Genomic DNA, 24,780 nt, shown 5'->3' with positions numbered 1-24,780 from the left:
GAAGTGGGCTTGGTGGATCAGCAGAACAAAGTTGTGGCAATGGGAGATACATGAGACTTTACTGGGGGGGCATGGGGTGCATGTGTGGTGGGAGCAGGCAGAGAGGTTGAGAGGATGTGGCTCTTGGCCACATGAAGGTTTTGGTATGCAGCTCATGTTCAGGAAGTTTGGCTATCCTGATTACAAACATACGTATTTTTGGAGATGTATAGCAAGATATCTGTCTCTTTCCTAATTTGATTTGCATTTAGATGGAGAGAGGAAAACCACTGAAGCAGGGAAGTGGGTGGCTTTGTGTGGTTTCCTAGCCAGCAAAAGCTGAAAACGGTTTAAAGTTCACATTTAGCAGTACAGTAGTAACTAGAAGACAACGTCTGAAGGTAAGTGTCCTACCTCTTGGCAACGGGGAAGGTGAATTTGCCTTTGTTCAGATCTGGAGATGCATAAGCTCTAGCTCTGGACACATGTAGTGATACCATGGTACAATTTGCAGCTTTTCTTAACTTAAAATATAAACTGCTGTTTGCCAGAGTAAAAAGCATGAAATTTCTGTGCTGGAATTAGGGAGGGTGGAAGAAGCAGACGAACAAAACCAAACCTTGGAAGCAACACTAGCTGCACACCAAAGCGTTAATTTAACCAGCACTTTTTTCCTAGCTATTTCATCTTTGTTTCCTCTTGTCCTTGCTCCTGCTTGCTCATCTATATACAGCATATGGAAAGGTTGAAAAGTGGCAATTACTAAATGAGAGTAGACAGAAACTGTTCTCCAGCAGCTCCAGATGGAAGTTAGTGATGCTGTTTGCAAGCTGTGTGCCAGTGCTTCACTCTGCAGTATAAAATGCCCTCTAATGGCCAAGGAACTGCATAACTCATCTGAGAAGCCTGCAAATTGTCGTTTTTCTTGGGGATTCTAATTTGGCTGTGCTGATTTGGGTATGGGAACAGCTAACAGCTTGAGTAGAGGAGAACTTTTGGTTATCTAGATGTGCAAAGAGCAAAGGTTCACCTCTCTTCTCTATTAGTCTTTGATTAGTAAAAATAAATAACAAGCAATTAAAAGAAGTCTGGTAAAAGATAGAAGGAGATTTGATTTTTCAGTATGGCAGGGACCTTTGGAGACTCTTAAGATTATTTAGGTGTCATTTCCTCTTGTTTTATTTGAAAAGTTAAAGGTAGTTTCCCAGCCAGTTTTGTGCTGCAGCAGTATCAATGTGTGCATTATCAGCGTCAGATACTTAGAAAAACAAGATAAGAGAGGCTGAAGGAGGCCCATGATTAATTAGCAGGCGGATTAGGTGCTCTTGAAGCTAAGTGGATAATTTGAGTTCAGCTCCTGGTTATTGTTTTGCCCACCACCAGGCACCTGAAGGCTGTCAGTGCAGGGTAAGGAGAGCATCGACTGGCTTCACTTCTGATGGCAGAAAGAGAGATGACAGTTATTTTCTTTAAAGCAATTTTCTGGCTGTCTGTTTGGGTTGCTTGTTTGAATTTTAGCTTTGGGAATGAAAGGAGTGCCAGTTCTGGTATTTCCTAGTTTAACTTGAAAACTCACAGAGGATCTGTGGAGGGTTGTTACTACCTGACCAAGGAGCGTGCCCAGATCTTCTTTTCTCAAAGCCAGGAACTAGTCACAAATGCTGGAAAATAAAATCGGGGGGGGGGGGTCGGGGGTGGGTGTTGGAAAAAAAACCAGGAGCAAACCCCATTTCAGTCCCCTCTCTTTTGTCCTGTGCCTATTGAGGCAACTTGAATGTCATCATTTCAGTAGGTCTTGGTTACATCTTTTTGACTACCGAGGACCCAATCTGGAGTGCAGTTTGTAACCTGAAACACGACTCCTAAAGACACTTCTAAATAAAATCCAGATCCAAACAAAATCCTCTCTCATGTTTTCTGCATCATTGAGATGGAGAGGAAGGAAAATGCTACAAACCCATATGTCTTTTTTTTTTCCTTTAAAGGGTATAGAGTTATATATAATCCAAATTCTTCTTTTACTGAGTCAACAAATAGCTTTGATGGAGTAGAAGTAGTGTGCGATACTCGCCATGAAATTCAAAGGCTGAAAGGAACACAGGATCAGGTCCTTCATGCCATCTTTGCAGCCTTGTGATTTTAGCACAGTCTGTATCTTGTTGCATAATGTTTTAAGATGTGGTCTGCATCATTATGTAGCGTGTTTAATTTAGCAGCAGATGTGCAGGCTCATATGCCGTTATGGTACATTTTGTTCACTCATGTAATAGCAAGTTCCTCGGAATTGTTACCAGTTCTTCAGTGCAAGACTCCTACAGCATGTTATTCTCCTTCTCTGTACAGTGAAGAGGAGAAGAGCTCTTTTATTTGCCATCAGCAGGTGCTAACGTGGGAGTGCTGGCTCTCTACGAAGCACGTTTAACCTGCTGCGCTACTGCTTTCTCTTACCAGGTAGCCAGTGGAGGGGCAAGGTTTTGATCGTTAGGTTTCTGGGCAGAGAAAAAGCAAATCACCTAGAGAAATAACACTTACTGCCACCCACGGTGTCACCCAGGCATTCCCACGGAGAGGGCCTTAATGCAAAACATTGCTGAACGCTCTGCGGCAGCAAAATCATACCAATAACTAGGCAAAGCATTCAACCTAGTGAACAATGGATTTGCAGCAAGAGTCTTGCCCTCACCACATTTTGAGGGTGCCGACAGCTCATGGAGGGGATGTAGGCTGCTGGGAGCCTGGGACTGAGGTGTGATTTGCAGCCAAGGTAGTTCTCACAAAAATTGGGAAAAAGCCCTTTTTAATTTTTTTTTTAGCATCCTATTTCCCATGCAATAACCAAGAGTGTTTAATAGAGTGGGAGAAGTCTGAGCTCTGGCCACACAGAAACTGTGTGATTCTTCTTCCCAAATGTGAAGGTTTACATCCCTCAGACATTTAAAAAAAACAAACAAACAAACAAAAAAACCCCCTATTTTTCATATTGGCTAATGAACATCTTATGTTTGTTCTCACTACTCATATAAATGTTTAATCCCCTTGTGGTTCCTGCTGTGCTTTCGGGCTTAATGGTGTCTTGACACTGTGAGTTCTCCATGTTGTTTTATTGTGCTTTAAAAGATAATATCCCAAAAAATGGATCTCAGGAAGGATTGTGCTGTCTGTCTCTTCCCTTCTATGTGCTTCCCCTCCTCCCCTGTGGTCGTGCCAGGTCTTTAGTGGGAGGAGAAGGTGGCAGGGCCTGCACAGGGGCATCACACTTAAGGATGTGCTGCTGGCACAGGGAGAAAGGATGACACAGCGTTCACAAAGTGTTCCTTCTGCTTTGTACCATTTCCTTTGTCTGCTTCCCTCCCCTGTCATTATGTTTGTGTGTCTCCTTCTTTCTTATCTCTGCATTGCCTTTCTTGTGCTGAACTGTGCTTCTCGGATCACCCTGCCCTCCCCGTGGCAGCTGCTGATGGCTGAAATGATCAGCTCTGGAAATGGCCAGTTAGTTTAGAGCACCCAGTGATGCTAACATGGAGCTGAAACAGCTCATGGCTCTGAGTATGCTTGCATGTACTGGTCTGCTTCCAGCTCAGAGAATCACATAATGGGTTGGAAGGGACCTTTAAAGGTCATCTTAATCTAAGCCACTGCAGTCAGGAAGAATATCTTCAACTATATCAGGTTGCGCAGAGCCATTCAACCTGACCATGTATGTTTTCAGGACTCTCTGGCCAACCTGGGCTAGCTTCTTACCACCCTCACAGTAAAAAAAATTCTTCTTTAATCTAGGCAAAATCTCCTTTTTTTTTTTAGTTTAAAACTATCACCTGTTCTCCTGTCACAACTGGCCCTGCTAAAAAGTCTGTCTCCATGTTTCACAGTATGGTATACCCAGAGACTTCTCCTCTCCAGTCTGAACAACCCCAACCCCAGCCTGTCCTCACGGCACAGGCGTTCCAGCCTTTTGGTCATTTTTGTGCTCTCCTTGAGACCTGCTCCCACTCCAGAACTGGACAAAGTACTGCAAGTGAGGTCTCACCAAAAAGGACTGATGTCTTGCAGTAACCACAAGTACAACATTTTCTCTAGGAACCTCTCCCGAAGGCCTCGAAAATGTCTGATGGCATTATCAAAATATTTGGACTGAACTTTCCCATGTTAAGCAAGGAGCTGTAGATGTGGAACCCCAGTTTAAATGTGAGGAAAGATCAAAATTGCCTTTCCTCTTTGGAAGCAGGAGCCTTTACAGTTTGGGGAGCTAGGAATTCTCTGCAGTGGGAAATCTCGATTTTGTCAATACTATATTCCATAGAGGGTAGAAAATAGATTGGAAATTGTGAGCAACGGGTTCCTGACTCTACTGAGGGTCTGGGAGTGTGTGCATGCTTTGTTTGTTTAGAAAGAAGCTTCTATTTGAAGTTAAAAGAGAAGTCCCACCTAACCTGTGACCAAGTATTCATGGCAGAAGTGCTGTGTTCATTCACACCTCAAAAAGCAGCAGTCAGAATTTTACTGCTTCCTAGACCATGAGCTGCATTTGGGGCAGGACTTACGGGTCTGGTTTCACGATCCTTACCAAAGCCCACAATGCTGCAGCGGCGTTGTGTGCTTGCATCAGCTTTAGCTTGTCCCAAACCTCATTGTGGCAACATCATTGTGCTTTCCTGGGGCTGTGCAAAGAGAGAGGGAACATGTGAGGGTTTGGTCTGGAGCACTGGGAACACAGGGGCTTTTAGTCACCTGCTTGACGCCACCACAGTTTGATGGCAATGCCTGTGATGAATGGTCTAAAAGAGATGTTCCCTGTACTTGTGCTATCTATGTAGCCACGAATAGATGATAAACCAGTGGTAGCTGAGAGGACAACACATTCTTTGTAAAGCCACCTTTCTCATGTTTTTGACTAATAGTCCATTTTCTTTTGGAAAATAACCTTTTCTTCTCATTTTCAATCTGAAGCAGGAAAAATAGGCCCCAGTACAGCTTTCTCTGCTCTCATTTTATGGCCTGTGGGTTGTGGTGTTTAATGAGCAGTATTAAGAGGCTTTCTAAATGTGTTGCATCAGGGTTGGGTTTTTTTCCCCCAAAACGTTGTATTTAAGTACGTGCCTTCTTTAAATAAATAACTAAGTGCTGGGCTATCATCGTGTCCAAGGGTTTTCAAGAAAATTTACATTTTGAAAGACACTGTTGGAGGCTAACATGGCCATGCAATTACTATATGTAAATCACTTCACTTGTTTCCTAATCTTACCAAAGATGAAGTACAATTTTGGTGCGTGCGCCTCTCTCCCTCACATTTCCTTATACAATGAGGTTTTCTTCTGTTTTAATTGCTGCCCGTGGTTTCAGTTCTGCCAAGCCTGATTGTATTTATTTTACTGGGGGGGGGACATCTAGCCTTGTGATTGTTTTGAGATTGAGTTGGATGGAGAAATCATTGAGGATAGATTGAGGTTGGGTGCGCAACTAATTGTGTCCTCCACCCCACGAATGGAAGAACTGCTTTCTTAATTACAGCTTCGTACAAGGGCTGGTGAATAGCCACCCTGCACATCTGCTTTTCCCCGTTCTAGCCATCCCTGCCAAATCCTGCTCAGCAGCTCCTGCCACATTTTTAATATGTCTTCTGGGCTGGGCTTTTACTGCTGCTTGATATCATCATGGACACCTGTCAAACAAAGGTGGGATAGTTAATATCACTAGGAAGGAGTCAATTCATGGGCATTGCATTAAGCTGAGTGGGATTCTGGTAATACCAGCAGTAATTTGCTGTTAGTTTCTTTTGTAGAAAGTTTTACTCTAGAGAGTATCATGGGGAATTGAGATGGCAAGCTTTAATTCTTCCAAACCTTAACGGAAATGCTTGTCCATCAGAAAACACACCCTGTCAAAATTAGATACACTTCAAGCATTGATTTTGTTGGAGAAAAGAGTTGCAGCCCCAACACAATGAACCATTAGAGCATTTTCAGCACAGAATGCCAGCTTTTTCTCTCCTGACAGGACTTCTTTATAACCTGTTTTTTCCTCCCTGGAAGTGCAGTGTGATGTATTAGAGGTAAAAGACCATGTGTATTCTTTTAAATGCTGACCATGGCAATGATGTTAGCTACCCTGGCTTTGCTTACCCTAACATCTTCATTTCTATTGTAAGAAATATTTTGAATATAGCAAGCTTCTGTCTCTGGAATGGAAGTTTCCTGCTTCTTTTAGAGTGCTGCATTCATTATTGATGTGAGTGGGAATCATGCTCTTTAGCATCCCTGTGTTTAAAAAAAATCAATTAATTATTGCTATAAATCTCAGAGATTATGCTGCAGTTGTGCTGCTGGGAAATTGGCCATTAACTACCAGGAAATCACCCATCTTCCCATAGTCAAAATTCAGTTGTACCAACACAACCCTTTTCCTTTTATAAATTAACTATCAATGTGATGCATAATTGATAACCATTTATAATAATAACAATAATCTCCATGAAATTGTCATCTTGGTGTGCAGCAGCTTTGTTAGAGCCTTCACCTCTCACGAGCTGTTAACTGGGTTTTCTGGGAAGTTACTGCTTCACTGGTGTGGTTTCAGGAGAGCCATAAGATGTTGCAGAGGAATAAAATGCAAGGGAGAAACACTGGGCCAGACCGTGTGAATAAGAAGAATGTGAAGTGTTTGGAGATGATGGGTTAAATGTTGCTGTTGCTGCTCTAGCAGAAGTCAAGGCTACAGAGGCCTGAGGTCAACTTTTGGGGTCAGTTTGAATAAGTGGCACCAAGTCTGTGGCTATTGCTGGCTTTTCTGAATTGATTTATTTCTTTAAAACCCTTTCCATTACTTTGTAGGCAGAGTGTTTGAGTCTTTGCACCACAATAGAGGTGGCCCCTCAGGAGAGGATTTTTTGCTGTGCTTATGCTCCTGTCTTCCTTCTCTCCCCTTGCAAAGTCTATGAAAAAGTGGTGGTGTTTTGTTTTGTTTCTAGAAATCACAGCTCTCCACTTTTCCTGCTCTTTTGGTGCTTTTAAGTGGGCTTAAAGGAGTGGTGGATGGCTGGAAGAAGCAGCCCTGGAAGGTCTGTAGGTTTCATCAGGATCGTCTATCTTCACCTTAAAATATGAAAGAGGATATTGAATCACTGGCAGTATAGCATAACTTGGTAAAAAAAATAGTGCATGTAGTGTTGAATTGTTTGAATTCAGTCATCAGCATGAGGTCTGTGTCTCATATGTCCTGATTCATGAATACTGTGATGGAACTTGCTGTGAAAAATTCATACCTGGATTTTACAACAAAGCTGCTGGGTCAAAGTGCCACAAAGGCACATTTGGGCTCTGTATCTTGAACTCAGGTCAGAACATTCAGTCGTTCAACAGTCCTTTGACTGTCTGTAGGAACAAAAGCATCAGACCTAGGAGAATATTTTTAGGGTCTTCCTCTGTGTCACCAAGATGCAGATGCCTGCAGCTGCTCTCTGTAGAGCATTTCCTATAAATCAGCCACACGTACATTTTATGAATTGTGTTATTTCATCAACATTTAAAAGCATGTGTGCTAGAGATGGCATCTCTGGCACCAACATTTACTGTTAGCCCTTCAAGTATGAAGGCAAAGACAGGCTATGATGACAGCTGGAATATGCATCAAGGTCTAGTTGCAAATTCAAGGTCTGTCGATGACTTTTACAGGGCAAAGCTTAAATGAGACATAGAAATGGTTGGAGTGCGTGTATGTGTGTGAAAGTACTGGGAGAGCAAGAGCTACTTTCCCTTTTTTATATATACTCTCTGACAATCTTGCAGTATCTGTGTGCCTACAAAATAGCTTAATGGGTTTTATCTGCTAGGAATAGATTTTCAAGACAGAAATAAAACTAGGAAGGCCATACAGCACTTCAGCAGTTCTCCTCTACGATGCTGTTTTCTCTAATCAAGGGGAAGATACAAGGGACTGAACTTGACTTGCAGTGTAAGATGTGTCACCAGTGGTATGCTGGAAGCACCGAACTCACAGCTGTCCTTCAGGAAACTGTTCTGCTGCTGGGGACAGGCAGGTCTCACCTGATGTGCTGGAAATCCTCATGAACCCTTCTGTTTCTCTGCAGGATTGACAGTGGCGGTATGCTCGCCGATTCCTGTGGATTCTCCTGAGTTCCTGGGGCACCGCTTTGCTTTTTGAGTCCGAAAGTTGCAAGCTATCATCGAGAATGGCACTGGTGGATAAACACAAAGTCAAGCGGCAGCGGCTGGACAGAATTTGTGAAGGTAGGAGTATGCTCCAGTTTTTCCATAGAAGCTGACAGATGGTTAAGGTAGAATATCTCATTTCTCCTTGGTTTTTTACAGTACTTAAACAGAAAGAGATCCAGATTCAGGACTGGATCCTCTCTTCTGGTTCACAATACTATTGTACTGTCATTGAAACATTGGGAAAGGGATATATTGGTTACTTATCTGAAAGTCATCTGTAGTCCTGTGAATAGGACTAAATCTTACCCTTTTCACCTAACCTCTACTGAAATGATCTAGTTGATCCCAGTTTGAAACATAACTTAAGTTTATACTGTCTTTAGAAAAATGTTTTGCTGTGTTGAATCTGCTGCTTTCTGGAGATCTCCTCTGACTGGAGAGAGACCTGGGACACAGGGATGGCGCCATGGCTCTTCCTTCCCTTCCCACTCTAAGAGATGCCAGTTACAGTGTCCAGCACGAGTGTCACCCAGAGGGTTGAAAGTGGACGCTCTCCTGTAATATTAGAAATATGGGAAATGTAGAAGTTGCTGTTGGGAGTATTTTCTATGGTTTGGGGCATACTGTTGGAACAGCTTTTGTTTCTCTGGTGTAGTGATGAAGCAGACTTGCTGTAAATAATTATTTTATTAATGGTATGTTACCCCAAAGATTACTTATACCTTGTATTTCAATTTTCAGCACAAAAAGGTTTTAGGTAACATCTTCTGTTGCATCTCACATAGTTACTTATGCTAGAAATCAAGTGATGGCCAACAAGCTCTCACTTTTTGGTGTGCATTCTGGTAATTCTCCCATGTAGAGCAGCACTCCTGCAAGTTCCACCACCAGCACTAAGAGCAGAACAGACTGTTTGGGAAGAATATCTTATGTCTCTTAAGGATGTGGGAGGTGACCCAGAGGGTAACAATTTGCAGCAGCATTACTTGAGTGTCAACAAGGTGAAATAAGTTTTGTGCATGGGTAAAAGTACAAAGCTCATTGGGGATTGTACCATGCCCATTTCAGCAATGTGGGAGGCTTTGTGGGAGTGCTTAGTGAGGTTCAATGCTGATCAGCAAGACAGGGTGGGTTTTGCCCTGAGTTTTGTGTATTATATAATACTTACTCTAGCATGCCAAGTTAATGCTCCTTTGCTGTCGCTTTAGACTGATCATAGAACTGTTTTGTTTGGAAAAGACCTCTAAAATTGAAGGGCCAGGAGGATGATGAAGGGTCTGGAGCATCTGTCTTATGGGGAAAGGCTAAGAGACCTGGGGCTGTTTATTCTGGAAAAGAGAAGACTGAGAATGTTTACAAATATCTGAAGGGTGGGTGTCAAGAAGAAGGTATTGGCCTGTTTTCAGTGGTGTCCTGTGATAGGACACAGAGCAACGGGTACAAAGTGGGACACAGGAAGTTCCACCCCGACATCAGGAAAAACTTACTTATTTATTGTGAGGGTGATGGAGCACTGGAACAGGCTGCCCAGAGAGGCTGTGGAGTCTCCTCTGAAACTTTCCAGACCCGTCTGGATGCATTCCTATGTGATCCTGCTTTGGCAGGGGAGTTGGACTTGATCTCCAGAGGTCCCTTCCAACCCCTACCATTCTGTGGTTCTATAAAGATCACCAATTCCAACCACTAAGTTACTTCACTATTAATGTCGCTCTGTTAATTTTGAAGGTGGGAACACAAAGCAGAGGAGATGAGAGTTAGGAAAGGAGTATTCAGGGTATGCTGCAGTGTAGAACTGCATATTTCTCCTCCTGAATGTCATAAATACTCAGGTGTAGTAGGCTGTCTCATCTTCAAAATGTACTTTGAACTTGACTTAAAAGAGTTGTATCAGCTGAGCCTGGATTTTCAAAAGCTGCCTTCCCGGTTTGATGTTTACTATCAGATCTGGTTGCTGAGTGTACAAGAAATTCAAAAGGATGCACAACAAACCTGCTAACGGAGCTTTAGATGTGATTGAAGTCTAGATTATTTTCCTCTGATATAGGAGCTTTTTTCCTCTTTCTTGGTCAAAAGATATTATTTTCTAATGTGTAAAGGTGCTGAAGATGTAACTTCTGTAAGCATACTTTGTCGTTTGCCACTTGCTTGGGGATTTGACTGAAATGATGGCGCTCACCGTTGTAAGATGCCTTCGTGTTGTGTTTAGAAATGACAGATGAGGATGAGTGTCAGCAACATTCTGAAAAGTACCTTGAAAATGCAGGGGTTTAGGATTTGCCAAAATACAAGGCTTGAAGGACAGGAGTTTCCATCCTGGTGTCTCTGATGGCTATTTTTTATTACAGGCTCCTAATCTTGGATTAAAGCACAGTGAAGCACTGAACGGGGCCAGTCTAGCTCTGTGAAAACAACACTTTGGGAAAAATGAGCATTTCTCTTGGGTTTGTCATGAAAGGTATATGGAGAAATTAGTGAAAGATTATGATAAATTAGAGGACTGCTTCATCAGATTGAGGAGAGGGATCTTTGCTAACAGCATGGTGTTCAGGGCGAAGACTCTACTGCTCCATCAACGTGGTCCAAAGAAAATTATTTTAGTGAGTTCCTGTTCTGTGGAGCTACTTGTGCAGCTTTTCTCTTTAAACAAGTGGACAGAAAACAAAGCTAGATTTTCATGACCAAACTCCCAGTGTTTGGTAGTAGATAGATGGCTTTTTGTGCTTTTTATTAAGTTGTGTGTACTGTACCCTTTACAAGTCCCAACACAAGCCCTTGGAGAGTTTGCTTAGAACAGACTGAATTCCACACAGTAGGATGGTAGCAGGTCTGGAGGTGAAATGTCCTCAGGCTGCATGTTGTAATCACTATCTATACTGCAAGAAGTGTTCTTCATATTTCCTTTAGGAATTACTAAAAACACAGTCCCGCGTTGAGGGAAATAGCCTACAAACTGTGGCAGTACTAAAAGAGTACATTAAGAAGCTACAGTGTTTGTGTTACTCTGTTAAACATGCATCTGGCAGGGAAAAATCATCCAGGCCATACAGGGGGGTGGTATCCTTCCAGAAGTTGGATTGTAGCTTTTATAGGCAGGTTCATGAGTGTTGCAGGAAGAGAAACAGGCCAGTCTCGTTGCATTACTCAGCTTGACCAGTTCCTCTGGGATGGTTTTTTTCCTACAGAGTTATGACATCTTTGTGTGACGGTGTTACTTTTTGCTCTAAGCAGGATGTTTTGAAGAGGTGAGCTTTCTGTACCAGGTAACAAATTTTGCTCTACAGGAAACTATGGGTGGGATAAAGGTGCAAACTTGAGGAGACAAAGGAATTTTAGGGCAATGGCCTGCAATAGAGACATTTAAAGTAGTCTGTTAATAATTAAGCAGATTTGTGAAGCCTGCCCAAAGGAAGCAAAGCTATAGTGTGCTTGCAGTGATCTTGGCTTACCCGTTTATTTCTTCTCTGGCTGTCCCAGAGAGCTTGGGTGCCTATGCTGTAATTGGATCCATGTGGGTGGAAAGATGTACCCACTGAATGACTGGGGCTTTTGAGAATAGTATATGCAGGGTGGTTTACATAGTTCCTGTTTGTGGAATTGTGTCTAATTGCATAGTAGGTCAAAATATGCTTTAGAGGTGGGGCTGCTGGTGCTGTGTTTAGTTAGACTTGTCCAGCACCCCCTGGTTCAGATCCTGTTCCCATTGGCTTGTATTTTGCCACATTTAACATTTGTTTGAGCTGAAATTTTCCATTCTGTTTCACCTCAGGCTAAATTTTTTAAAGAGTTCCAGCAAAAGCTGTGGAGCTGTGTGTGAGTGGGAGATGGGCAGGGACCTTGGGTTTGCTGTATTTGAAACAAAGCAGAGCTGCAAGCCTGCAGCCATGCAGCCTGGAAGCCATGCTACCTGCCTGCTTTGTTTGGATAAAATGTGTCTGAATTTTGTGGCAGAGGCGCTGTGCTGTCAAGAGTGTGCCTGTGAGTGTTGCTGAATTTGTTGCAATTTCTTGTCCTTTGACATAAATGAAGGAAGCACAGCTAATGCAGCTGAAAGTTGTTGTGTGCTCTGCAATTCTCCCCTGGAAACAGAGGTGGTAGGTGTGAGGTGGAGACCTTCTAGAGTCTGCTGAGGAGGAGCAGAAGGGTTCTGTGAAGATGAGCACAGGCTACCAGGGGCTCTCAACAAGAAGGACACTGAGGTGCTGGAATGTGTCCAAAGAAGGGCAACAAAGCTGTGAGGGGTCTAGAACATAGTCTTGTGAGGAATGGCTGGGGGAATTGGGGTTGCTTATTAGCCTGGAGCAAAGGAGGCTGATAGGAGACCTCTACAACTCCATGAAAGGAGATTGGAGTGAGGTGTGAGTCAATCTCTTCTCCCAAGTAGCAAGCAACAGGACAAGAGGAAATGGCTTCAGGTTGCACTGGGGGGAGATTCACATTGGAAATCAGGAAAAACTTCTTCTCCAAAAGGGCTTTTTAAGCCCTGGAAGACACTGCCCAGGAAAGTGGTGGAGTCCCCATCCCTGGAGGGGTTTAAAATACACATTGATGGGGCACTAAGAGATAGGTTAGTGGTGGACTTGGCAGTCTTAAGTTATTGGTTGGACTTGATGATCTTAAAGGTCTTTTCCAACCAAAATGATTTGGTTTCTATGATGGTCTCCAACTGCATGATCCAACAGGTATGTGTGTTATCTCTCCTTGTCTTCTAAGCTTGGCAGTTTCCTTTTGCTCCTCCTCAGCTGTCCCAGCCTCCTTTGCCACTATCTGGGCAGCATAAAGTCAGTGAAGCTCAGGTAGAGGAGAAGTCATGGCATGCCCTACTAAGATGACAGAAGGCAAGATGTGCAGTATTGCTGATAGGCATAAGGGAAGGGTCAGATGCTGAACACAGCTGAATGTGTCCCAGGCTGTGCTGTGCCCAGGTCAAGGTGGCTTGTTGCTGTGTGTGGCTTTTACAGCAGCAATTTCAAACCATCAGAAGCAATAACCCTGAGGGCAGAAGATCACCTGCCTTTCATTTAGGAAATAACAACCAAGAGATCAGGTGTAGTTTTTTTCTGAGATACCTGTGGCAGAACAAGGTATACAGTGTTGCCTCCAGGAAACCCCAAGCTCAAAAGAGCTGCCTGGCACATGGCATCCATCACTCCCTTGGGGCTCTGGCGCTCACATACAGCATTCCTGTGAAAGGAAATAACTTGAAGCATCGCTTCTGCTGATTGTTCAGATGGGTTTTATCCTGTGCTTCTCTGAAGATGGTTTGTAAAGTATTACATAATACTGTGAGCTGGACAGGGAGCAGCCTTCTACAGTTGCTGGCAGTGTCTCTGGGAGCAGCCTGGCCGGGAAGGCAGAGGAGAAGTTGCTATGGCAGTGTGCAAGACAGTGTTGTCATTTTCTCGTGAAATGTAGAAAGTCGGTGAGGACAAGGTAGTGGTGGTGGCACATCCAGTGTACAGGATGGCAGTGTCTTTGTGTGTAAAATGTCAGTTTCCCAACACCACTGAATTCTTCTCTGATGAACCCGAGTGTTACCTCTGCTCCCCACCATTGCTGCTGTGCTAGCCTGCTGCCGTCAACATCGGTGCTATGAAATTTTAATGCCTGGCTTTATAGGTTAAAGTTTGCACTGACATTTATGAGTCAGTTGAGCTTTCAACACACGCCCCAAAAGTGGCAGCCCTGAGATGAACAAGAAGCACAGAGAAAAAAATAATTGCAAGAGCAAGTGAGCACAGACATCTTCTGATAGAGTTTTTGCTTTAAGATTTATCATCATCTAGTGGCAAATCACGTCCTTACGTGTCAGTTTGTGCTACCAAGGCTGTCTGTGCTTTGCAGAATAGCAGAACTGTTTGCAGTGCCAAACAAACCATTCATATTCTTTGTTTCCTTTCAGGTCCTTTGATATGTCTAACAGCTGATAAATGCCAGCACAGTCACATAATACTTTTCAGTGCTTAATGCACAGGTCTCTAGGCTTTTTGACTTACATTCTGAGTGGCATCCAAGTGTCTTCTCTGTATGAGGCTTCTCTGGTGCTACCCATAATTAATATTTCAGTAGGAATTCCTCAGATATTTACCTTCCAGTCTCTATAGTATCTGTGTGTGACCTTAACATACCCTACATACCCTTGTTGATCAGCAGCAGTGGGACACCATCATGGATGCTGATGCCTCTTGGATAGGTCTGAGCACTTTGAAATAAGAGTTCATATTGAAAACCTTGAATAAACACTTTCCCGTGTTACACCAGTCTGTTGGGATAGTGATTTTTCTCTCCATTCTCATGCCTCCCCATTGATTTTGTGCCTATTCAAAGAAAAAGGAACAGAAGCCCTTGAGCAGTTCAGTTGCATTTTCAGGCTGAAGCAGGAAACTCAAGATGAACCAGCAAACACCTTTGTTCCTCCAGTGGCCAGTCTGGTTGATTCCTTGTTGCTTGTTTGTTTGTAGTTATATCTGCTAGTTGCTGGATTTTGACCAAGTCCTCATTGAGGAGGGTGTCTGCTCTGAAAAGTTCACAGCATGGAGCACCTGATGGTTAAAACAAAGTACATATGGTCTGAAAAGGGCTGACGTCAGCAAGTGCTGCTTGGAGCAAAATACATGCATCCTGCAGCAGTCAGGAGACAATGTGGCTCTAGTGCTGGACATCCATACATGTATCTGATCATCTCTCTGTATTACTGAGCTGGGAGAGTCTCCCAGCTGCAGCTGCTGAACCATCTACAACAATAGATCTAGAGATTTTCTAATAGGTAAGGTTCAGGAGGATGTGAGGATGGTGATGAGGAGGATGACATGAATGAAGAAGGTGGAAGAAGGGTAGTAACACAGGTGGGAGCCTAAAACTGGCTCATCTTTTTGCAAACACAGGAAGGGGGGTGGGGCTGAATTGCAGGAGGGAATTCAAGGAAGGAAAGGATGATTTCATCATCAACAAAGTTCTCAGCCGTAGCTGCATGAGGCCATCTTGAGGCGCTTCAAGAATGGGCAGAAATTGTGTATTCCACATTTCCACCTGTGATGGAAATCAGTGCAAACCATATCCAGTAACATTTTGATAAATACTATAAAGCCAGGTACTCTGGTAAAGATCAACCTAGATCTATGGCAGAGTACCTGCTGTTTATTTTGTTTTCTCATCTGTAAAAGTGTACTTAATATTCACACTGTCAATTGTTATTCGTGGTGCACTTTCCTATCATATAAAATCCAAACCAAAAAGTGCCTCTCAAGAACTGCAATGGTTTTGGCTTTTCAGCAGTGCTTCAGCAGCGTGTCCTTGAGGTCTGGGCTCATACACCACTACCAGCAGTACATGGAACAGGTTCTCACTCAAAAACTGCAGTCAGTTGGGGCTGAAAAAGAGAGGACCCATGCTCATGGAAGCAGATAGGAAAATGTAGTTTAAAACTGCAAAGCTTTCAGAATGGGAGTTGTACAAGCAACCTGTGTTCTGGCACCCTCTCATTTTACAGGTCTTAGTGTTTCGTTAACGTGGTATTGTGTAGGAAGTAATGGGTTCTAAGGCATCATGGTACCTGTAATTCCAGAATTTGGGGGGTTTCAATGCTCAGCATCTCTTTTCAGGCTCATTGCATGTCTGAGGGTCTCAGGAGGGACTGGGCAACTCTGGAATGTGGCTGCCTCCAGTTCTTGCTCTGTTGTATATCATAACAGTGGCCAAAATGACTGTTTGACATTTGGGTGGAGGAATTTTCCTCCGTTCTTGCACATTTGAATGCCAAGTAGCATCTGATAATACTTATTTTTACTGCTTAGAAATAGAATCTTATTATCTCAGGAAATTCTTATCAGCACTAGTCATTTGATGAGAAACAATGAGTTAAAGATGATATTGAGTGTGGAAGATACTGCTTGTCCTAAGTAAAAGTTACATATTTAGAATAAATACAGACTTTTAATTTATTATTTTTTCTAATGGATTGGAGTTTCTGTTTTCTATGAATATATAACACAGTACAAGGATTCTGCTCCCCCCAGGAAAGCTTTTTATACTCTTTTTTTTTTTTTTTTTTTTTAAGTTTGCACCTCAAAGCACATAAAGTATTAGGCTTTTAGGGAAGAATTGCTTACCAGTTTAAGAAGGACACTGAGACACTTGAACGTGTCCAGAGCAGGGCAACAAGGCTGGGGAGAGGCCTCGAGCACAAGCCCTACGAGGAGAGGCTGAGCAAGCTGGGATTGTTTAGCCTGGAGAAGAGGAGGCTCAGGGGAGACCTTCTTGCTGTCTACAACTACCTGAAGGGTGGTTGTATCCAGGAGGCAGTTGGTCTCTTCTCTCAAGCAACCAGCACCAGAACAGAGGACACAGTCTCAAGCTGTGCCAGGGGAAGTTTAGGCTGGAGGTGAGGAGACAGTTCTTCAGTGAGAGAGTCGATAGCTGTTGGAATGTGCTGCCCAGGGAGGTGGTGGAGTCACTGTCCCTGGAGGCATTCAAGAGGGGATTGGACGTGACACTTGGTGCCATGGTTTAGTCATGAGGTCTTGGGTGACAGGTTGGACTTGATGATCTTTGAGGTCTCTTCCAACCTTGGTGATTCTGTGATCTAGAGAAAAGGCAGAGTTACATTGTCAGATCCTCTGTATGGCACCCTGTGCTGATTTACACTAACGGAAGAGCCGTCTGGCTGCTCTGATGTTTTGCCTTTATGAAGGTTTTAAAAATCACTTTGAATTCATGCAAAATCTGGATTCCACCTCACTTTACCAATGTGGGCAATGAAAAGCATGCCATCCAGCAGTGCTCTTAACAACCAGCTGACTGATTGAGGCACAGTAAGTTTGGGAGTTACTGATTGTTAATAGGTTTTGTTAAAATGTTAAGATCTTTCAAAAATTGGACAGGATCCTAGGGATGAAGAAAGTTAAAGCAACTTTACTGGGTTTGCAGACATTATTTAAGCTTATTGACCTTAACAGGCACAAACAGAACCCAGGATGTTCCATCTGAGCATGAGGAAAAGCTGCTTCCCTGGGAGGGGGACAGAGCACTGGAGCAGGCTTCCATACAGGTTGTGGAGTCTCCTCCTCTGGAGAGATTCCAAAACCACCTGGATGCGATCCTGGGCATCCTGCTGTGCAGGGTGAGTGGACTAGATGATCTCCAGAGGTCCCTTCCAACTCCCACCATTGTGTGATTCTGTGACTTCAGTCCATGATTTCCAATCCTTTTGCTGTGCTGAATCCAGAACTCTCTATTTTTGAACAGCTTCTGTGTTGTGATGGAGGTACCATGTAGCTGATATCTACATGTATACTGTCGTTCTTGCAGCATGGAGGCATTGGCTGCTCAAGTAGTCTTCCAGCTCTGTGTAGGTTTTTTCTCTGTACATATGCAGTCCATCTCCTGTGACGTGCCATAAGGGGATAGACATGACAAAGATGTAGGACTCAAGCCAGATATGAAGCCAACCTGACAAAATCCCCCAGGCATCTAGTAAAGAGTAAGACACATTTAGATAGGTTACAGACAAAATTTCCATCAATGTGGCATGCAGCTTTTTTTGGTGAAGGATATGTGGCTCAAGCTATTGCAAGAAGGAGAACTCCCCTTTCCGTGAGACTTCAGTCTTATGCGCACAGAAACAGGAAAAAATACTTTGGTTGCATTCCCCTTGTGTTTAAGCCCCCATTCATGGTAACTTAATAGTATCTAACTCTTCATTCTGCCTGTTGTTTCCATTTCCCCCAATCTTAAGGTTTTGTGTAACATGCTTTATAGCTTCATGTCACTAATTAAGAAACAATTACAGATGATGACTTCAATACCATCAACTTAATTTTCATCCATACCACATTTCCCATTTAAGTGAACTGGTTTAGGGATTAACAAGGTGTCAGCATATGGGGTTTTTTTTTCTCCTTGCTCTAAATCCTCCCCTGCATTTAAAGATTACTCAGAAAAATGATAATATCCCTGGAATATACCAGAAGCAGCTGTGTTAAAGGATTGTTGGAGTAGCAGCTTCAGGACAGCTCTGTCACCTATTCCCAAGCTCTGGAGTTTGGGAGCACTGCAGAGGGGTGGAAGCTGGCTGCTTTGCCTCTTCCAAATATCTGATGGAAAATGATCAGTCCTTGGGGACAGATGAGAACAGGATAGATTTTCCTTTAAAGTGCCAGAAAAAAAATCACGTCTACCTCCTAAGTGAGAATCTTTCAAAGAGTGAGGCAGTTTGGGTCTGGACTCGACTTGTAGGTTTGATTCTGATTTGAGTGAATGTTTACTAGTAAATGCTTTGACAGGAGTAAAACATCTGGCTATACTAAAATAAAGCTGCAGGGGAACACATTACACAACTTCTCTTTTAGATTTTTTGGTATCCACAAACAGATGTAATGGATCGAAGTGCCAAAACAGTGAAGGTTTTGATTATGTCTTTTATATCTGAGAGTTTTCTTCAAAGAGCAAGTCGGTTGTGCAGTTTTGTTGCCTTAACATTGAACAGCATCAGTCATTTCTCACTGGTACTTTTCTATAGCCCATTAGCTTGACACTATTCATTTGTTTTGTCTTGATTTTATTTTTTTAGATGGTCTTTTGAGGGGGGGTTGGTGGGGTTTTGTTTGTTTGAGGTTTTTTAAACAAAACACACTCTGCTGCCACCTAGCACCTCAAAACTTAGTAGTAAATAGCTTTAGGTCACTAAACAGCCTGCAGTTACAGGTGGACATCCAGTTTTGAGAGGTAACAGGAAATGAACCTGAGGAAGGGACACAGAACTGGCAGCTTCATGCTTGCGGTCATCCCCATCTGACAGAAGCCATCTACCATAAACATTCCTTTGGATAGCAAAGGACCACAGTAAGACCTACCTACAGATGTGGCCCCTCCACACTTGATAGTTTGGTTTGGTTATTGCAATACAATAATACAAAATGCCAGTCTTTCAGAAAAGCAAGGCACAAATGTTTTGTGTTTTAGCTAAAGGAATGTTTCCTCCTGTTTGGTTTTGGTTTTGGTTTTTATCTGAGTTTGCAAGGGAAGTACATTTTTCAAGTTCTTGGCATCATCAGGGGAAGGAAGGCAGAGAGACACCCTGAACCCAGCCTGTTTGTCTCCTCAGAACTGTGTTAGAATCTAGTAATTAATTATTTTTTTATGCAAAGCCCAGGCATGCCTGGCAGAGTTCAGAATTACAATATAGATTCATTTAACAACGGATTTCTCTGCTGCTTTCTGGGACAGATATAATTCCCATGCTTTTCATTACCCATGGTATTTAAATCTTGATCCTGAATTCTTATTAAAAATGATGAGATTTGGCCTCAAAGTCTAATACCCAGTTTTGGAGACAAGGTGCTTGATGTGATTTCTAGAGGATTATTTTTAAGAGCATTCACAGATTAGATCTTTGTGAGCAGTTGAGGGATGTGCCCAGTGAAGCTTGTCCACTGGCTTTTAGGCTGCCATTCAGCATCCAGTTTGATTTTCATTTTGTAGTACTTGAAAGTGATGTAGGGATACATCTGATATGCTTATTCTCCCTTTGTTTATGCAGGAATGTGACAATGGTGCTTCTGCTAACTTTTATTGTATTCTCCCCATACTTGAAGGCAAAATTCTTTCTGAGTGAAGTTTCAAGAGCTTGCAGGGCTTGTTTCAATGGCTCAAAGGGTGGTTTACAGCTGGCCTTCTTGGTTTTAACTGCAAGTGTATTTTAGATGATTGATAGCTTCCTGCATTTGTTACCTGCAATCTGATTTTCATCCTGGACAGCAAGCCACCAGGGCTTTTCCAGAGGAGCAGGATAACTTGAAGCTGACAAGTTACCAAGTGTTTTAACAAGGTGCTTCTGTGCATACCTTCTTCTGCAATACACAAAAGTTAATTTGAGGTAGTGAACCACAGATGAAATACCTCTAGCCAGAGAGCTGGTGATACGTGGTGGTGATAGGAGACACGGCACTGGCTTGCCAGGAGGGTGGAAAGGAGCCTGTCTCCTACACCAAACTTCAGAGCAGAAATAGACATGGAAAAGCAGTGAAGAGGCAAGCAGTCAGGTCCACAGCGATCAAGTAAAAGGTCACTGTAGTTACATTACATGAAATACCTCTGTGCACCTTCTCAGCTCACCACCAGTGATGAGTGGAAGACTCTTTGCATCCTCTTGTCACTTTGATGGGTGAAGTTATGGGGGGTTTGGGAAGTTAGTCGGAATGACATTGCAATTACTGCGTTAGCAGTTCTGAGAGTAAATACCTGCTTTATTTGGTGTGGGAGGCAGGCTCCTTTGCTGTGCCTCCACATCTATTTAGGTACAATGTTGACCTTTTATTTCCCTTATTCATGTGCCCATGTGTATGTAGCCAGCAGGAACAGCAATTAAACCCAGTTACGGATTCCAGTTTGTGCGTAACATTTAGAGGCAGCGTGCTCTGGTGCCTTCCTGTAGCTTGTAATGCACATGAGCCAACATTATGGCGCATTTCTATCTCAGCACCAGGGGGGTGAGTCACAAATGGATGCAAGCTTTTGGGTTTTGCTTTAAAGTAATCAAAATACAGAGTTGCAGGAGGCAATGATTGTTTAATAACGGGCTGATCTGAAGCGTGTTTTGTTGTATCGTACCAAGTTGGTATTTGAGAGTGTTTTGTTGAAGTTGCAAAGCATCTATGCTTTTGGTTTGAAAATTGGTAAAAGCATGTGGCATGGCTTCAAGCACTGAGTGCTTTCAGATGCTGTTCTGTTCCTTTGATTATTGAAAATGATTCCAACACAATCCTGCTAATTTTCTCTTTGTAGTCCTCTAATTTCAGGAGACTGTTAGAAAGTCCATCTAGGCAGAGTGCTTATTGCCACCGCGAGAGAGATTTTTCGCAGAGCCAAATTTTAGCAAATGCAGTAATTTCCAAGGATTTGGAACATTTTCTTCCTGCTTCCCCCCCCCCCCCCTTTTTTTTTTTTAATTTATGCATGTCTGTGTATCCATTACTCACACACATTATTCATTATTCATTTTCCTCTCCATAGCATGCATGGTATATAGCACAGTATAGTTTAGCAGCCCCTCATTTCTGATTCCCTGACATCCTGCAAGCCAATGTTCAAAAAATGCTTCTCAAGCTTTGGGGGTCATTAAGCACAATCACACACAGTTCTTGAAAGCTCAGGTAGTGAGGGCAGAAGCATTTATCCTACTGGTAGCTTTGTACCTGAAAACATATGACAAACACTGATTAATCCTAACACCATCTGAATGTGATAGGTGTGCATTATTACATCCTTCTTCATGGACAGGGTGTCTGTGAGTAAGAAGTAATTTGCTCCCTGACAGTGTCAGAGAGAAGTATAAAGGCTGGGTGTCCTGATACCTACTCTCTCCATTAACACAAGATATATTTGTTCTCTAGAGGATTTTTCACTACCAGCAGTTGAATTCCTTTGCCTTTAAAAGAGAAATTGCCTTTCCAGTGCTGATGCACCTTACAGTTTTTGCCAGAAATGACATTTGGCATATTCACTATGTTGTTTCAATTCCTCTGTCTCCCAGAAGGAAATGATTTGGGAGAAAACAGCAATATTTCACTACATTAAAAATATCTTCTTCCCCCCCCCCAACATAAACAAGATTTAGACTTGCAGTTGAAAAGTATTTTAAAATAATAAAAAGCAAAACTAAACCCAGTCTGCACTGTTTTGTAACACAGAGCAATTTTTCCAGCAACTTGCTTTCAAAATTTGTAATGAAATGTTTTAAATCAGCGTGAATTAAATTTCACATCCGACCTCTCCTGAGTCAGTGCTAGAGACACCAAAAAATGTTGTTTACACAGTTCTGTGGCAGATTTAGCATCCTGATTTCTTATCATAGGTTTTATATGTAAAACAAACTCTCCTCTTGGGAAGAAGAAGGCACTTTGTAGCACTCTGTAAGATACTTGTTTCTTATCCACTGTGACTTGTTTCCAGAACCAGATTTTACGCTATCCGTTTCTGAAATGCCATAGAATCGTTTTGGTTGGAAAAGACCCTTACGATCTTCGAGTCCAACCGTTATCAAGCTTTACCAAGTCTGGTGCTAAACCATGCCTCTCAGCACCACATCTCTGCAGCTTTTGAACACCTCCACAGCTGGAGATTCAACCACCTGCCTGGCAAACCTATTCCAGCATTTGATAACCTTTTCAGTGAAGATGTTTCTTCTACTATCCATACTTAAACCTCCTTTGGTGCAACTTGAGGCCATTTGCTCTTATCCTCTCACTCGTTACTAGGAAAATCAGGGCAACTGCCACCTCACTCCAACCTCCTTTCAGATAGTTGTAGAGGGCAAGAAGTCTCCTTTTCTTCAGACTAAAAAGTGCAACCAGTTGAAATTATTTGCACACCTTTCTTCTACTCTGTTTTCCTTAGAGCAGATGTCTTCTGTAGTTGTGTCATAGCACAGTTTACCCTGTATTAGATCAACACTAAACTGAAACTCAGGGTATTAAGTCAAAACTCTGCATTTTTCACATGATCTAAAATACCAAAGCATTTAATCTCTTGATCAGCTTTTTTTTGCTTTGTTTTCTTTTGTGCATGGGATTTTTCTGCCAAATATCTCTAGAATTTAAAGATAAAGGGAGAATAAATTTTCTGCCTGTCCCACAGTCCTTCATCTCCCCCTCGTGTCAGGAGTGCCAGCACCTCCTCTGCTCCCAAAAAACACAGATGAGGTCAGTTATCACAGGATCACAGATCACTGGGGGTTGGAAGGAACCTCTGGAGATCATCTAGTTCAACCCCCCTGCTGCAACGCTGGGTTGTGTCCCAGTGCCTTTGTGTCCTCGTTTGGCTATTGTTGTCTGGGTCTGAATTCAGAAAGCTCCAGTGCTGACAGGAATTTCTATAAGTGCTGCTTTTAAGAGTGCCAAAAAAAAAGGAAAACGTAAGACCCTTGCTGCCCGTCCATCAATATTTCATCCCAATCATTTCTTATTCATTTCTCAATTCACTGAGGGGTATAACATTTCCTTTGCTGCTGTGGTGGCATGAGAAGCCTCCTAGTTCCACCATTTCTGGGCGTATCTTCCCCACTGCAGGGTTGGTGGTGGCTAGCACAGCCCTCCAAAGAAGACCTCTGACTCATGGCTGCAGGCAAAAGTGTAAGTCCTACAGTCACTGGTCCTGCAAGCATTTACCTCTGCTTGGTTTGGAGCACAGGAGTAGTTAGTTTGTTCCATTGAGGTCAGTGTGTATGAAATAGATCATCCATATGCATGAGTGTTCCCACTAGCAGGTCTGAAGGTAAAGTTTCCTGAGAAGCAGGTGTGAGAAGTGCAAGCCCAGGGCTATAAGTTGCAACCTGTGTTAAAGGAGGTTTTGCCCATGCAAGAGCAATCTGGTGCAATGGCACATGGGTGATTTTTAGAGCCTGGGCAGAGATCTTTGCTCCTGCATTCAGGTTGAAGGGAGTTTCAAGGTGGGTCTTCTGGTTCTGCTGCTGTCCATGTGTGCGCTGGAGTTGGGCAGGGCATGGCCCCCAGTGACAGATGTGTTGGTTTGGGCGAGGTTTCTTTTGTTTGTTCATCATGCGACTCAAAAGCTTATTAAAGCTTTTGTGTTTTTTCAGAGGTAGTAAATGCTCAAAGCTCCCTTCTGACTTCCCTTGCAGTTGTTCAAGATCAGCATTTGTTGAATTTAATTCCTCTATGGCGTGGTTTTTTCCATTGTCGGCCAGGGATTAGCATGGTGGCTGTGTTCATTAGCAATTTCTTTGAAGACAATGGTGGAAGATGCCCTTGATTTATAGACCAGGATTGTATTACCCTTTTTTTTTTGGTATACATTTTTGGTAGCTTTCTGTTGCTGCTTCAGAACAAACAAATGGCACAGATCTCACTGTATCCAGTTGGGAATATGTTTTATTCTTTAGCAAAATGTTGTTGTAATAAAATGTTTTTGTTTGTTAAAATGTTCTCTGCTTTATTTATAAGGCACAAATGTGTCTTCCCATTTTGACTCTCACAAAGGAAGAAATTTTCCAATGTGCCTTAAGTTTGTTAGTTAATTCAAGATGATGCCAATCAGATAGTCTCTGAGAATTGCATAAATAATCTTTTGGGGCCCATGCTTTGCATGTCTGTGTAATATCCAACATAATTTTAAAGGCTGTGGTTCTTGGGGACTGAGTTGGAGGAGAGAATGTTTGAAGAGGATTTATAATATTTATTGCAATAAAGAAATTTAGGGATTACTCAAAGATCCTGTCAGTATTTGGGTCAGAAATATAGCCCAGAGGTATTAGTATGATAGGCAAGTATAAGCATTAGACTGTATTAGTGATTTAGCTATCATAATAGCTCAATAGTTGTATCATGTGGTGGCTAGGGCACTAAACATTTATTGTGGATTAGCTGGGAAAAATGCACAAGCTGTCTTGCAATCAGACCAGGGAGGGTGACTATTAGTCCTTTTACTGGGCCCTTCCTGGTAGGGGTGTATTGGAGGTGAAGAAATTTGTGATTGTGGCAGAAGAAAAGAAGAATAGTTTCCATCTGAATTTTTGTAATTAAAAAAGGAAAATGTTACTTCACTAGAAGTGGTTAGCAAAATATGTAATGGTTGACCTATTCTTCTTTGAAAAGGAATATTTGAGTGCGAGCAGCATGGATTA

The 24,780-nt window shown here is 42.6% G+C and overlaps 1 protein-coding gene across 1 annotated transcript in view; it reads left to right on the top strand.

Annotated features, from left to right (window-relative positions):
• The window catches only part of CTBP2 (C-terminal binding protein 2), a 148,068-nt gene that overhangs the window by 73,223 nt on the left and 50,065 nt on the right, over window positions 1-24,780 (top strand). The window contains exon 2 of the mRNA XM_009907115.2: window positions 8,063-8,222. Within this exon, the coding sequence (XP_009905417.1) occupies window positions 8,165-8,222 (58 nt within the window). The 5' untranslated portion in view covers window positions 8,063-8,164. The remainder of the gene's footprint in view (window positions 1-8,062; window positions 8,223-24,780) is intronic.

This window comes from Dryobates pubescens, chromosome 30 (genome assembly GCF_014839835.1).
Source record: "Dryobates pubescens isolate bDryPub1 chromosome 30, bDryPub1.pri, whole genome shotgun sequence".
In the NCBI taxonomy this organism is placed as follows: domain Eukaryota; kingdom Metazoa; phylum Chordata; class Aves; order Piciformes; family Picidae; genus Dryobates; species Dryobates pubescens.
This window is presented reverse-complemented; position numbering and strand designations above follow the sequence as displayed.